The sequence below is a fragment of the Eulemur rufifrons genome, chromosome 2 (genome assembly GCF_041146395.1).
Source record: "Eulemur rufifrons isolate Redbay chromosome 2, OSU_ERuf_1, whole genome shotgun sequence".
NCBI classification, from domain to species: domain Eukaryota; kingdom Metazoa; phylum Chordata; class Mammalia; order Primates; family Lemuridae; genus Eulemur; species Eulemur rufifrons.
In genome coordinates this window covers 20,380,546-20,397,272 of record NC_090984.1, presented here as the reverse complement: position 1 = coordinate 20,397,272, position 16,727 = coordinate 20,380,546, and the positions used below count along the sequence as shown (strand labels likewise).

At 36.5% G+C, this 16,727-nt stretch overlaps 1 protein-coding gene across 2 annotated transcripts in view; it reads left to right on the top strand.

Annotated features, from left to right (window-relative positions):
- Positions 1 to 16,727, top strand: part of SCAPER (S-phase cyclin A associated protein in the ER) — a 415,285-nt gene that overhangs the window by 301,144 nt on the left and 97,414 nt on the right. For both annotated transcript variants that reach the window (XM_069481584.1, XM_069481575.1), the window contains exon 25: positions 391 to 514. In XM_069481584.1, coding sequence (XP_069337685.1) covers positions 391 to 514 — 124 coding nt within the window. The remainder of the gene's footprint in view (positions 1 to 390; positions 515 to 16,727) is intronic.

Genomic DNA, 16,727 nt, shown 5'->3' with positions numbered 1-16,727 from the left:
TGTCCTGGACCAGGAGATCCAGCAACAGGAGCTTTAATAGAGTCTTTTTTGGGGGTGCTATTTAAAGAACCAAAGTTCCTGGATGATATCTAGTTTTAGAGCATAAAGAAATTATCAGATAGACTGATAAGTATGTTCCCATTATCTGCAGCTGCAACTAATAGAAATTAATGCGAGGTATTAGGTACCAGTGAACAACAAGCTTTGGATGAAAATTACAAGCTTTTATATCTAGCCGATGGGCCTTGCACCTAGTAGTATTTGGCTTGGTTTTTTAGAGTCACTTCCAGTCCATGCCTGTTGCTTTTGTACCATTCATTTTATGTATTTTTAATTGTTTGGAGAAGAGCTGCTCAGGTTTTACAAATGGAGTTTTTCTCTTTCTTTTAGGTCTCTCTGCAATGCAATCAATGTTTACAACCTCACCTGCAACAACTGTTCGGAAAACTGCACTGATGTTCTGTTTAGTAACAAGATTACCTTTTTAATGGACCTCCTGATAGACCACTTGGCGGTACGTAATATTATTGTTTTGAGTTAGAAGCAGTTATGGTTTGAGAAATAGTCCCTATGGAAAAAACTAAAAGAATTCAGCTTATTTACTCTCCATATTTAGGAAAAAAAAAAAGTGAAGATAGTTGGGAGAGTCAAATAGGGACTGGCAGAGAAACTTGATAATTTGAAAATTTTATATCGGATTCTCCTAAGTTCGAATCTTTAATGCATGATACACTTGTAACACTTGCTAAGATCACAAATTTACATGGTTAGACTGGGGCTTTGGAATCATTTGGACCCAAAGCCAAACCTCTAAAGCCACAGGAATGAGAGCTGTAGAAGGGAAGAAAGTTGGGAAAGCCCCAGAATGTCTCTTGCCAGGTTAAGTGAAAAGGGTCAATTTAAAAAGGACTTTTTGATGGCTATTTAGATTTTAAAAAAAAAAGTAAACTCCCCTGTCAGAAAGGGGCAAACCTGTTATACTTTTGAAATGGGAACAAGCAGCCAATTGTCGCCTTAAATTTTACTTGATTTCACAGATGTTGAAAGAAGTAAGCTCAGTATAATAGCCAAAGGTTTAGGTCTGTCAACTGTAGTCGCCAGAAGTTTCCTGGTGAAATTTCTGAGCCCCTGAGGTATTGGCACAAAATCACTCTCAAGCTGCAAGTTTATAACACAGGAGATTTATTTTTCAGAACCCATTTACTTTTACTCAGCACACAGATCTAATAGCTCTTCCTTAAACTACATGCCTTTTGCTGTCTTTCCTCCTCCAACCGGTTAATACACACGTTTGCAGACCTTAACTGAGGCATATTGGTACCTTCTTCATGAAATCTTCCCCAACCTGACTCTTTCTCCAAGTCCAGGTTAAGTATACTTCTATATTATCCTAGGCATTATATCTCTCATAGAATTGATCACACTGAATTGTTTAACTATTTATGTGTCCATTTGCCCCACTTAGCCATAAAATTGATGAGGAAAAAAAGTAACTTTCACTCTCCAAGATTGTAACACAGGACCTGGCACTTAGTAGCTTCAGTACATAACTGAATGAATATATGAGTGAATACATGAATTTATCCACACAACAAGCTGAAAATCAGAAACTGGATGATGAAGCCCTTACAGGCAGACATACTGACATTGAGAGGGGACAGCAGTGAGGGAAAACAAACAAAAATACAGACCTAGACCTGTTACACAGTACAACAATGGCTGTTTATAGTGATGTCAGTGAGTCATCAATCAGAGGCTAAATTATATATGGTTTTATCTACAAAAGAAGGCACTAAAATATGCATAAGACATTTTAGCAAAAAATTCTATCACAAAGACTTAACATTGGTTGTATGGCCTTGTAGCCCAGGTATTTTAATATTAACATTTAATTTTCAAACAGCCTCTTAATGTTATTATTCCATTTCACATATGAAGAAACTTGAGTCCTAGAGAGGTTAACTTACCCAAGGCTACACAGATGTAAGTCACAGAACCAGGAATCAAACTTAGGTCTGTCAGACCCAAATTGAGGGACATTTTACATAATAATCTACTGACACTTTTCAAAAATTTCAGTGTCATAAAAGACAAGAAAAAAGTGAGGAACTGTCATAGAATGGAGGAGACTAAGAAGACATGACAGTTAAGTGTAATGTGGGATCCTAGACCAGAAAAAGGACATTAGTGGGAAAACTGGGAAATTCAAGTAAGGTATATAGAATAATCAATTTTATTGATTCAATGTTAATTTCCTCCTTTCAATAATTATAGTATGATTTTATAAGATGTTAACAGTAGGGGGCACTGGGTGAAGGGAACTCTCAATTTTTGTAACATATTTGTTGATTTAAAATTATTTCAAAGTTGAGAATGAAAAAAATCAAACCCCATGCTCTCTCACCATTCTATACTGCATCATCTGGAAGAGTTTACTCTGTGAAACTTATTCTAATGTTGATAATGGCAGAAGAGACATTACTTTCAACAGAATAAGTAATGAAAGAGAAGGACATTTGAAATATGAAAAAATGAACAAGAAGACTTACAGAAAAGAATCTTGGCTGCTCACTCTTTTCTAGTCAAAAACTATTTCTATTGAGAGAAATCGTATGGGGCAGTTCATTTATTCTCTCACTTAATAATGATTAGGAACCTGCTATTTCCAATTCCAGAGAAGCATAGGATATGATTCCAGCCTCTCGGGAAATCCCTGGATAGGAGTAGGAACAGACATATAGATGACCTGTTATCTTAGTTTGAGCTGCTATAACATAATACCATAGACCAGGTGGCCTATAAACAACAGAAAATTATGATTTCTCGCAGTTCTCAAGGCTAGAAGTTTAAGATAAGGATGCTCTCATGGTCAGATTCTGGTGAGGGCTCCCTTCCAGGTTGCAGACTGCTGACTTTTCATTGTATCCTCACATGGTGAAAAGAGAGTAAGCTAGTTCCCTTGCCTCTTTTTATAAGGGCACTAATCCCATAAATGAGGGCTCAACCCTTATGACCTAATTACCTCCCACAGGCCCCATCTCCAGATATCATCACATTAGGGATTAGATTTCAACATATAAATTTTGAGGGGAACACAAGCATTCAGTCTCTCACCGTGCAGTAAATGGTATGATGGCAGCCTGTATAGGGTGTTGTGGGAGCACAGGGGAAGGTATTCGGTAATCCTGCCTGGGACATCACAAAGGAGGGACATTTGAACTAATTCTTAGCTTTTCATCATAGGGATCATTTATAAAGTGCCAGTCGCCTGTAAGCACCTTGATCATTTCCCTTTTCTTTGAAAGCACTAGTTGCCTTTGAATAATGTCCCCTTGCTTGTGACCTCAAGGTTTCTTGACACTCAGAAAAGCTTTTATTTTTTTTTATTTTTTATTTTTTTTTGAGACAGAGTCTCACTCTGTTGCCCGGGCTAGAGTGAGTGCCGTGGCGTCAGCCTAGCTCACAGCAACCTCAAACTCCTGGGCTCAAGCGATCCTCCTGCCTCAGCCTCCCGAGTAGCTGGGACTACAGGCATGCACCACTATGCCCGGCTAATTTTTTCTCTATATATTTTTAGCTGTCCATATAATTTCTTTCTATTTTTAGTAGAGATGGGGTCTCGCTCTTGCTCAGGCTGGTCTCGAACTCCTGAGCTCAAACGATCCGCCCACCTCGGCCTCCCAGAGTGCTAGGATCAGAAAAGCTTTTAATCTTTCAATCGATGGATTAGACCACACTCTGTGTTTATTCTGCTCTGTGACTCTTGCTCAGTTTGGAACTGGGATCCTGGGACATTTGTTTGCCATACATTTTATCCCTCCTTTCCTTTTTTTTTTTTTTTTTTTTTTGAGACAGAGTCTCGCTGTGTTCCCTGGGCTAGAGTGCCGTGGCGTCAGCCTAGCTCACAGCAACCTCAAACTCCCGGGCTCAAGCAATCCTTCTGTCTCAGCCTCCCGAGTAGCTGGGACTACAGGCATGCGCCACCATGCCCGGCTAATTTTTTTCTATATATATAATTTTAGCTGTCCAGATCATTTCTTTCTATTTTTTGTAGAGATGGGGTCTCGCTCTTGCTCAGGCTGGTCTCGAACTCCTGAGCTCAAACGATCCGCCCACCTCGGCCTCCCAGAGTGCTAGGATTACAGGCGTGAGCCACCACGCCCGGCCCCCTCCTTTCCTTATATGTGACATGTCCTGGTTTTTTTCAGTTCCTTTTGGGCTTTTTATTTTACTGATTTCAGTTCTAATGTTGCTGTTGTGACTCAGTTTGTGGCAGTGAGTAGAAGAGGATGTGCTTCCTGGTTTTCAGTAGTTTGGTGATGGTGATTTTTATGTTTCTCGAAATCACTTAAGTGCATTTATTTGTATTTCCATTTTTCTTGCTAACTGGTTGTAATATATGTGTAACTAAAATATGGACCACTAACTTGTTAGTATCCATTAAATATAGGATTAAAAAATAGTCATTGACACATTTTCCAGTAGGAATAGAAAAAAGCATAAAAGAAGCTAATTAATTGTGATCTGGTATTATTTATAAGACACCTGATTATCAGATACTTGAGCATTTCTTGTTCTTTAGCAAACCCAGATGGTTTAGAAGACATTTTTCTTCCAATCCAGCTGCTTGGAGTTTGTTTTAGCACTCTTGTATTTCATTTTAATTACTATTTGCAAAGCACTGTACAAATGCCAGGGTTACAGAGGTGAATTGGCCACAGGTCCTTCACTCTAGAAGTGCACAGTTAAGAAGGGAAGAAATTGCATACATAAACATTTAAGACTATGAGAAGCTATGAGAAGTTTTATAACATCATCAGAGCTACAGAGTACCCCAGGCAACCTAGTGGAGTACCTAGCACATAATAGGTGCTTCTTAAATGTTTGATGAATGAGTAAATTCTAACTTGAGGAATTGGGGAAGCTTTTGAGAAGAAGTTGGTTTTGCTTATACCTTCAATGTGAGCAGAACTTCTACAATACTGGGTTTATAATTTTCATAAAAGATAAATTAGTGATATGACACTATAAAAGTACATGCTTTTTTCCCCTTGAAGTATACATGCAAAGTAGGATTTTTTAGGGTAAGCTCTTGGGAAGTTTATTTGCAACCCTGAAAAACCAGTTCATTTAGGCAGGTTTCCCTGGGAATGAAAGCTAACACAGATATATTATCTTCCATAAAGCATGAAAGCTTTAAAATATGTTAACAATAATTTATTACATCATTCAGTAAGTGATTGTTAAGCATCTGTTCTGTGCATCATTCCCGTGCACAGAATAGTGTGCCTTTAGCCTCAAGACCAGACACACATATTGGAAAGCAATAAAAAGACCAGTGAAAAGAGCAAGAATAGGACTTCCCAGCCCTTGTTCCCCCACAGAGACACTGACTCAACAACAATATAAGGACCAAAATACCTTTATGAGAACTCCATAAACCAGTTAAGAAGTTGCAGTACCCTGGGCAATCTCAAAGCCAAGAAAAGTCACATTGAAATGGGTAAGAAGAACTATTTCATTTTATCTATAATTACCCCTCCTCTAAGTCAGCACAGCTTAGTGCCAAGAGAGAATGCCTTAGCTCGCAGTTTCTCCTTGGGTGGGGGTTGGGGGGCGATGGAACACACATCCAACATTCCAACTTTTCAGAAGGTTGCCTGTGGGACTGATTTCTATCTCACCTGATTCAAAGCTCTGATAGAACCAGCATAGTTTGCATTCCTGGTGGTTACTGAGTCCAAACAACAGAGGAGCAGCTTGCTGTAGCACCAAAGGGCCTACAGTACCACAGATGGCAGCCAGTGTAGCTTGGCGTGATCAGGAGAAGGCACCAAACTCTCAGCTTCTTTTCTGGGAGGGAGGGAGAAGACCGGAGAGTGTGTCCAATGTTCTAGCTTTTTGGAGGGCTGCCTGAGAGATTGCTGTATGTCTTGTCTGACTTGAGGTGCTGATAGGAGGCCAGCATACTTTTGATGAAGCTGAAAACAGAGAGCAGGGAGGCCTGCTGCTGTAGAACATGATGTACTACAGACAGACACCAGAGGGAGCAAGAGATTATGATCTCTTGAAAAAGAAAGTGGTAAGCATTTCTAATTGAGAAGTTGCATACATAAGTCTAGAGAAGTTGCATCCCCCTACAAGGTTTTAGAGGCCCCCAGAATCTCTAGCCAGATTGATTGGTGAGGGTTTTCTACTGTATGAAGACAATCCATAAAAACTGGGAGAGGTGACTGTTTTCTCAAGTGTACAGATCCCAAAAAAAGTTTCAAAATACACAAAGAAACAGGGAAACATGGCCCAAACAACAGAACAAGATAAATCTTCAGAAACCAATCCTAAAGAAACAAACGTACATGAATTACCTGACAAAGAATTCAAAATAACAATCATAGAGGTGCTCTATAAGTTCAAGGTAACAATGCATGAGCAAAATGAGAATATCAACAAAAAGATAGAACGTATAAAAAAGAACCAATGTTAGAACTGAAGAATACAGAGCTACACTGAAAATTTCATAACAGGAGTTCAACAACACAGATTTGACTACACGGATCCACGTATATACAGATTTTTTTCAACTAAACATGGATCTAAAATATAATATTCACAGAATGTGAACCTATATGGAGGGCATACTTTTTGTATATGTAGTTCTGCAGGGTTGGCTGTGAGACTTGAGTATGCGCATATTTGGGTATTGCAAATAGTCCTGGAATGAATCCCCTGTGTATACTGAGGGATTTCCGTACATACAATGGAATATTATTCATCCTTTAAAAAGAAGGAAATCCTATCATGTGTTACAATGTGAATGAACCTTGATGATGTTATGCTAAATGAAATAAGCCAATTACAAAAAGAGAAATACTATATGATTCTACTTATATAAAGTGTCTAATATAATCAAACGCATAGAAACAGAAGGTAGAATGGTGATTGTCAGGGAATGAGGGGTGAGGGAAACAGGGAGTTGTTTAGTAGGTAGGGAGTTTTAGTCACTGAGATGAAAAAATTCTAGAGATCCATTTCACAACAATGTGCATATAGTTAACAATACTATAATATATACCTAAAAAGTGATGAGAAAACATTTATATGTTTTATACCATTAAAAAAATCAGTGAAATTACTAATGAGTGCTTTGAAAATAGATTGATAGGCTTTTAATGTTACACACAATCTAAATAGTCTAATATACTACTGAGCAAATAGTCCAATGTAATGGTGGAAAAGGAATCACATAGCTGCCTAGTGGCAAAACCGCGACCTAGACCCTGGTCTCCTGAGTCCCTTTCCAAGACTTCCCTTCCTATAAGCTAAAGTGATGTGTCCTCACCTTATTAAGTTGACAAATGAAATAAAGCAATATTTTTGTGACTTCAATTTTATATACATTTAATATTATTACTCAGGTAGGATATACTGAAAAAGCATTTAATTAAAAAATTTATAATTTCTTGATGTTTCATTGCATTTTGAAAGCATTAAATATTTTATTAGGAGTCTTATTTTTAATGCATAGTGACATGTTCTTTATGAAACATTTAAAGAATAGGCTAAGTTTTATGTGTGTATTTTCTGCCCACGGAGATTGTTAATTGAAAAGTTGTGTACAAACCTTAAATAATTGATATGATACTGTTGAATCAAAGAGGCTGTTGGGGAGCTCTTCAGAAGGTGACAAGCCCTGGATACAAACAAAGGAAATCTAAGTGCAACCTTACAGCAAGGAGATCGTTTTTCACTTAGTCATGTGCAGAGCCATCCAGGTGCCTGTTTGATTTTCATTATAGCAGCAAGGCCTGGAACTCTCTATTCACCACATTATTTTCTTTATACTGAGGAATCAGAACATGGACTCCATAGTTAATTACATGCGAGCAAAAATCTTTCAACACTACAGGTGACAGTACTCTTTCTGATGCCAACTACATCTTGTTTCCTTCTTTCCTCACTATGTGCCACTTGCTCAGCCTCTCTAGTACATCTTCCCTTTTCCTTGATCAAAAATGTGAACTGTTCATGCCTGTCATGCCACATATTTTATTGACACACAGTATTTCAGAACTGGAAAGGAGACCTTCATAGTATCTGGTCTATTTCAGTCCACTCATTTTACAGATAAGGACAATGGACCTCAAAAGAGGAGAGATATAAGATACTTGCCAAAGTTCCACAGTCTGTTACCAGTATAACTGGAATGAAAGTTCAGGTCACCCAAAATCCCAACCTAGCATATTACTTTCTGTACTGCTGATTTAAATTTGGTAATAACAGTTAAGGGACATTGTGTGTATGCAGCTTTACTAACAAAGCTACATTCAGAATTCAGCTAGTAAAAGAATATGGGTCAGGTTATAATGCTAATTGCCTTTCTACTAGAGTCATATGAAGTATTAATAGTATCAGCACCATCATTATCATTATCACCTAAAATCATTAATTGACCACTTGAGGGAGGAATTGACATATCTTCCATCATAGTGGAGATTTTATCATAGTACTTTCAAATATTGATTGGTAAAGCAAACAAAATTATTAAAGATGTAAAAAGTTTCAGTGAAACAATAAACAAGCTTGGTTTTATGCACATAAAATCCTATGCCCAACATTAGGGAATATACATTCTTTATAAGCACATATTGAAAATTTACAAGAATTAATTATATGCTAGGGCATGAAGCAAGTCTTACCAAATTTTAAAGAATCATTATAGTCCTTGCCAGAGCAATTAGAAAACAGAGGGGAATTAAGGGCATCCAAATGGGGGCAGAAGAGATCAAACTCTCACTCTTTGCCAATGATATGATATTGTATCTAGAAAACCCCAAGGATTCAACCAAGAGACTCCTGGAATTGATATATGAATTCAGTAAAGTCTCAAGATACAAAATCAATACACACAAACCAGTGGCATTCATATATGCCAATAACAATTAAGCCAAAAATCAAATTAAAAACGCAGCACCTTTCACAATAGCTTCAAAGAAAATTAAATATCTAGGAATATATTTAACAAAGGAGGCGAAAGACATATATAGGGAGACCTACGAAACACTGAGAAAAATTGTAGATGAGGTAAACAGATGGAAAAATCTACCATGCTCATGGAATGGCAGAATCAATATTGTTAGAATGTCCATACTACCTAAAGTGATCTACAGAATTATTGCAATCCCTATCAAAGTACCATCATCATTCTTTACAGATCTAAAAAAAATAATTCTGTGCTTTGTGTGGAACCAGAAAAGACCATGTATAGCCAAAGCATCTTAAGCAAAGAGAACAAACTGGGAGGCATCAGTCTACCAGACTTCAAGCTTTACTACAAGGCTATAGTAACCAAAACAGCATGGTACTGGCACAAGAACAGAGATATAGACCTTTGGAACAGGACTGAGAACCCAGATATGAAACCATCCTCATATTGTCATCTAATCTTTGACACAGCAGACAAAAATCTACACTGGGGAAAAGAATCGCTACTCAATAAATGGTGCTGGAAAAACTGTATAACCACATGCAGAAGATTGAAACTGGATCCCCACCTCTCACCTCTCACAAAAATTAATTCATGATGGATAACAGACTTAAACCTAAGGCATGAAACCTTAAGAATTCTAGAAGAAAATGTTGGTAAAACTCTTTTAGACATTGGTCTAGGCAAAGAATTTATGAAGAAGACCCACAAAGCAATCACAGCAGCAACAAAAATAAATAAATGGGACCTGATCCAATTAAAAAGCTTCTTCTGCACAGCTAAGGAAACTATCATTAGAGCAAATAGACAATCTACATAATGGGAGAAAGTATTTGCTTTCTACACATCCAATAAAGGGCCGATAACAAGAATCTATATAGAACTTAAAAAAATCAACAAGAAAAACTCAAATGACGCCATCAATAAATGGGCAAAGGACAGGAACAGAAACTTTTCAAAAGAAGACAAAATAACGGCCAGCAAACATATAAAAATGTGCCCAACATCTCTAATCATTAGGGAAATGCAAATCAAAAGCACAATGAGATATCACCTAACCCCAGTGAGTATGGCCTTTATCAAAAAGTCACAAAACAACGAATGCTGGTGTGGATGTGGAGAGACAGGAATACTCTTACACTGCTGGTGGGACTGCAAATTAGTACAACCCCTGTGGAAAATAATTTGAAGATACCTCAAAGAGCTAAAAATAGAAATACCATTTGATCCAGCAATCCCACTACCAGGCATCTACCCAAAGGAACAAAAGACATTCTATAATAAAGACATCTGCACTCAAATGTTTATGGCAGCACAATTCACTGTTGCAAGGATGTGGAAACAACCCAAGTGCCCATCAATACATGAGCAGATTAATAAAATTATCCTAGCTAGAGCTTAAGCCCATCCTTCAAAGTGAGGCATCACAAGAATGGAAAAATAAACACCGCATGTTCTTGCCATTAAATTGGTACTATAACTGATCAACACTAAGGTGTTCACATGGTAGTAATATTCATTGGGTTTTGGTCAGGTGGGGGATGGGAGTGGGTAAACTCACAACTAATGGATTCGGAGTGCACTGTATGGGGAAAGGGCAAGCTTGTAGCCCTGGCTTGGGTGAGGCAAAGCCATTACTTGTAATCAAAATGTTTGTATTCACATAATATCCTGAAATAAAAAGAAAGGAATCATTATAAAAAGATGACCCAGTTCTGCTTCAGATATGGCTGAATAATTTCCTATCAGATTGACCCTACTGAAGATAACAAACATAAACTCTTGAGTAAGGTATGTAAAAACAAATACCTAAAGGTATTACAGACCAGTGAAAAGTAGACAGATTCTGATGGGAATAGATACTTGGAAGAAGGGAACAGTTTTGGGTGAGTTTCCTGGTTTTATGGCTTTTAGCCTGAAAGCAGGCTACAGCTGGTGCCACATGGGTTGGCTAGTATTCCAGTAGAAAATCCACAGTCTTTCTGACCTGAAGAACCAGAGGACAGAATTCAGGGCAAAAATAGCTGCTAGAATGTGAGGAGTATATTCAGAATGAGGCAGCAAGAAAGGGTTATCCCCTAATTATTTATAAATATCTGAATGATCCTGAATATACCAAACATGTGAGGGACAGACTCCACATACTTCAGTTAAAGACAAAATAACTGTAGTGAGATTTGAGCTGCTCTTCACTAGTAGAGTTTTGCAGTCCAAAAAAGTCAAATACCACTTAAAAAAAAAACCCAACACTTGTCAGAGAAATAGAATTCATATTCTCCACAATATAATATTCACAGTGTTCAGGATTGCTCAACATACAAAGAAAAAGAAAATATGATTTATTCTCAAGAGTTAAGACAATTAATAGAAGCCAACCCTGAGATGACACAGATGTTAGAATTAGGATATTAACACAATTTTATAACTCAGCTCAGTGACATAAAGGACAATATGCTGATAATGAATGAAAGATGTGAAATATCAGAGAAGAAACATAAAGAACCAAATGGAAACTCTAGAACTAAAAAATATAATAATTGAAGTTAAAAATGTACGAATTAATAAATGAGAAGGAGTGGCAAAAAATAGAAAAATCACCATTAGACAAAAACCAAAATGATAAATATTGCAGGAGAGAACCATCAGTCGGTGCAAAAATTAGTGGGCAAATATATGATGAGAAACAGAAAATTTGCATAATCTCAGAACAGTTCCCCACTAGATACTTTTTTTTACAAAAGGGGAAAATAGTAAATTTACAGTGAAGAAACTTGGTAAACACTGCTTTGATAACCAAGTTATAAAAACTAACATCACCAGTAACAGAACATGTCAACATAATCTACCCTCTGATAATACATGCGTGGAAGCTCACAACATCACTCCTGTGGTATTCTTGCCAAAAATGCATAACCATCATCTAATTATGAGAAAACATCAGACAAATCCAAATTGAAGGACATTTTACAAAATAATTGACGAAAACTACTCAAAATACAAAGACTGAAAAATAGAGGAGACTAAAAAGGTACAACAACTAAATTCAATGTGTGGTCCTGAATTGGATCCTGGGCCCAAAAAGAAAATGTTAATGGGAAACTGGCCAGATTTTTGTAAGGTCTGTAGATCAGTTCCATTGTTTCCTATCAATGTTAACTTTCTGATTTTGTTAATTGTACTATAGTTCTGTAGGATGTTAAAATTAGGGAAAGCTGAGAAAGTCTAAAATTATGAAAAAGGTTTAAATTTTTTTAAACCAATTCACTAGATGGGTTTAATAGCCAATTGGAGGTGACATAGGAATGGGTCATTGAACTTGAAGTTATATCAGTAGAAATTAACCCAGTCTAAATAACAGAGAGAGAGAATTTAAAAAGGAACAGAGCCTCAGGGACTGGTAAGACAATATCAAACAATGTAACATACATGTCACTGGATATCCAAAAGAAGAAGAGAGGCAGAATGAGGTATAAAAAAAATTTTGAAAAAATAATGGCTAAAATTTTTCCACATTTGGCAGAAGACGTAAATATATAGATTCAAAAAGCTCAGAAGAGGAAGTCAAATTGCCCATCTTTGCAGATGACATAATCTTATATTTAGAAAAACCTAAAGGCTCCACCAAAAAACTCTGATGAAAGATCTTATAAATGAATTCAGTGAAGTTTCAGGATACAAAATCAATACAAAAAGCGTTTCTATACCCCAGTAATGAAATAGCTGAAAAAGAAATCAAGAAGATAATTTCATTTATAATAGCTACAAAAACAAAATAGAATACCTAGAAATAAATTTAACCAAGGAGGTAAAAGACTTCTACAAGGAAAATACAAAATACCAATGGAAGACATTGAAGAGAGCACAAGCAAATGGAAACACATTCCATGCTCATGGACCAGAAAAATTCATATTGTTAAAATGGCCATACAACCCAAAGCAATCTACAGATTCAGTGTAATTTCTATCAAAATACCGATGTCATTTTTCACAGAATTAGAAAAAGCAATCCTAAAATTTATATGGAACCAAAAAAAGATCCCAAACAGTCAAAGCAATCCTGAACAAAAAGAACAAAGCTGGAGGCATTACACTACCTGACTTCAAAATATATTACAAAGCTATAGTAACCAAAACATCATGGTATTGGTATAAAAACAGGCACATAGATGAGTGGAACAGAATAGCTACAAAAAAAGTTTAACCCAATATAAATCCGCATATTCATAGCCAACCAATTTTTAACGAAGGCACCAAGCACATACATTGAGGAATGAATACCCTCTTCAATAGATGGTCTGAGAAAACTGGATATCCATATGCAGAAGAATGAAACTAGACCCCTGCCACTCACCATATATAAAAATCAACTCAAAATGGCTTAAAGACCTACACATAGGACCTAGAGCTATAAAATTATAGAAGAAATATAGGGGAAACATTATCGGACATTGGTCTAGGCAAAGATTTTATGGCTAAGACCTCAAAAGCGTAAGCAACAAAAACAAAAATAGATAAATGGGACTGTATTAAACTGAAAGGCTTCTGCACAGCAAAGGAACCAATTGACAACATGAAGAGACAACGTGTTGAATGGGAGAAAATATTTGCAAGCTATTCGTCTGACAAGGGACTAAGATCCAGAATATACAAGGAACTCAATAGTAAAAATAATAATAACAATAATCCCATTGAAAAGCAGGAAAAGGTCATGAATAGACATTTCTGAAAAGAAGACGTGCAAATGGCCAACAAGTATATGAAGAAAAAATGCTAAACATCACTAATCATCAGGGAAATGCAAATCAAAACCATAATGAGATATCATCTTACCTCAATAAGAATGGCTACATTTTTAAAAAAACAAAAAACTCAGATGCTGACGAGGATGCAGAGAAAGGGGAATTCGTTTTTTGTTGTTGTTGTTGTTGTTGTTGTTGAATGACAGAAGGTTTATATAAAGTATTAGTATACATTCTTAAGAATAAGGCCGGGCGCGGTGGCTCACGCCTGTAATCCTAGCACTCTGGGAGGCCAAGGCAGGTGGATCGCTCGAGGTCAGGAGTTCGAGACCAGCCTGAGCAAGAGTGAGACCCCGTCTCTACTAAAAATAGGAATAAATTATCTGGCCAACTAAAATATATATAGAAAAAAATTAGCCGGGCATGGTGGCGCATGCCTGTAGTCCCAGCTACTCGGGAGGTTGAGGCAGTAGGATTGCTTAAGCCCAGGAGTTTGAGGTTGCTGTGAGCTAGGCTGCCGCCACGGCACTCACTCTAGCCAGGGCAACAAAGCAGCACTCTGTCTCAAAAAAAAAAAAAAAAAAGAATAAAGCTCAGTATCAGATTTACATACAAAATGCATTTATATATTAAGTTCCCCTCAGTTGGTATGTAATAGGAGAAAGAAGTTGAAAATATAAGAACATGGGTTTAGGAATTAATCAATTTGAGAATCAAATTTTATCTTCACAAATTTTTAGCCATGTCATGGTGAGCAAGTTAATTATATTTCTGATCCTCTAATTCCTCATTTGCAATATAGAATAATGGTACTTTCTGGATGGAGTATCATAAAGTTTCAATAAAAATATGAAGACTCCCTAGTATAGTATGTATAATAAATTTCTTATACACTGTTGGTAAGAATGTAAATTAGTATAGCCACTATGGGAAACAGTATGGATTTTTTTTTTTAAACTATAACTAGAACTACCATGTGATCTAGCAATCACACTACGGAGTATCTATCCAAAGGAAAAGAAATCAGTATATCAAAGGGAGGATACCTGCACCTCATGTTTATTGCAGTGCTATTCACAATGGCAAAGTCACACAATCAATCTAAGTGTCCATCAATGGATGAATGTATAAAGAAAATGTCGTATATGGCCGGGCGTGGTGGCTCACGCCTGTAATCCTAGCACTCTGGGAGGCCGAGGTGGGCGGATCGTTTGAGCTCAGGAGTTCGAGACCAGCCTGAGCAAGAGCGAGACCCCATCTCTACTAAAAATAGAGAGAAATTATATGGACAGCTAAAAAATATATATATAGAAAAAATTAGCCGGGCATGGTGGTGCATGCCTGTAGTCCCAGCTACTTGGGAGGCTGAGACAGGAGGATCCCTTGAGCTCAGGAGTTTGAGGTTGCTGTGAGCTAGGCTGACGCCACAGCACTCACTCTAGCCTGGGCAACAAAGTGAGACTCTGTCTCAAAAAAAAAAAAAAAAAAGAAAATGTCGTATATATACACAGAAATACTACTCAACCATAAAAGAGAATGAAATCCTGTCATTTGCTGCAGCATGGATGGAACTGGAGATCATTATGTTAAGTAAAATAAGCCAGGCACACAAAGACAAATATCACATGTTCTTACTCATATGTGGCAGCTAAAAACGTTAATCTCCTGGAAGTAGAGAGTAGAATGATAGTTATCAGGGGCTGAGAAGAGTGTCAAGGGGGTGGATAAAGAGAAGTTGGTTAATGGGTACAAACATACAGTTAAATAGAAGGAATAAGTTCCAATGTTTGATAGCAGAGTAGGCTAACTATAGTTAACAATAATGTATATTTCAAAATTGCTACAAGACAAGACTTGAAATGTTCTCAACACATAGAAATGACAAATACTTAAGGTGTTGGATACCCTGACTTGATCATTACACAATATATGCTTGTAACAAAATACCATATGTACCCCATAAAAATGTACAAATATTATATGTCAATAAAAAAGAACCAGAAACAACAACAAAAGCAGTTCAGAAAACCCCAAGAAGGCTAAATACAAAGTAAATCATGCCTAGGTAAATCATAGTCAAACTGCTGAAGAAAACATTATATATATATATATATATATACACACACACACACATATATATATATATATAAAATAATAAAATAATTGAAAGCCACATTCCATACAGGCAAATAATGATTCAAATAATGTCACGCTTCTCATATCAGAGGCCAGAAGACAGTGACCATCTCTAAAATGCTGAAAGAAGACAAAACCATCAATCTGGAATTCTATATCCAGCAAAAATATCCTTTAAGAATAAATGTGAAATAAATACATTTTCATATTAAATATAAACACCTCAAAGAATTTGTTGACAACAGACCTGCACTGCTAGAAATGCTAAAGGAGATTCTTTAGGTTGAAGGAAAATGATACCCGGTGAAAATTCTTATCCTCAGGAAAGAATAAAGAGCAGTAGAAATGCAAATTTCTTCCTCTGTTTTTTAATTGTAAAAAATACATGTGATGGTTTAAAGCAAAAATTCTAACATTGTCTTATAAGGTTATAACATGTATATAACATATGTAAGATATACTGTATATGATAACTATAGTATAAAGGATTGGGAAAACAGAAAATGAACCCATAAGGTTACAGACTTTCTACATTTTACAGACTCTGTGATGTTAAGATTATATATTGTAATCACTTTGAGAAACCACTAGCAAAATAGCTTAGAAGCTAATAGGTAAATTCAAATAGGATTCTAAAATATATCCAAATATTCCAAAAGAAGGAAGAAAAGAAGGAATTGGAGAATAAAACACAGAAAGGACAAATAGAAAAGAAATAATAAAACAATAGACCTAAAATCAATATATCAATAATCACATTAAATGAAATGTATAAAACTCTCTGGTTACAAAGCAGAAATTGTTGGAATGGATAAAAAGAAAGACCTAATCCTATGCTATCTGCATGAGATTCATTTAAAATATAAAGA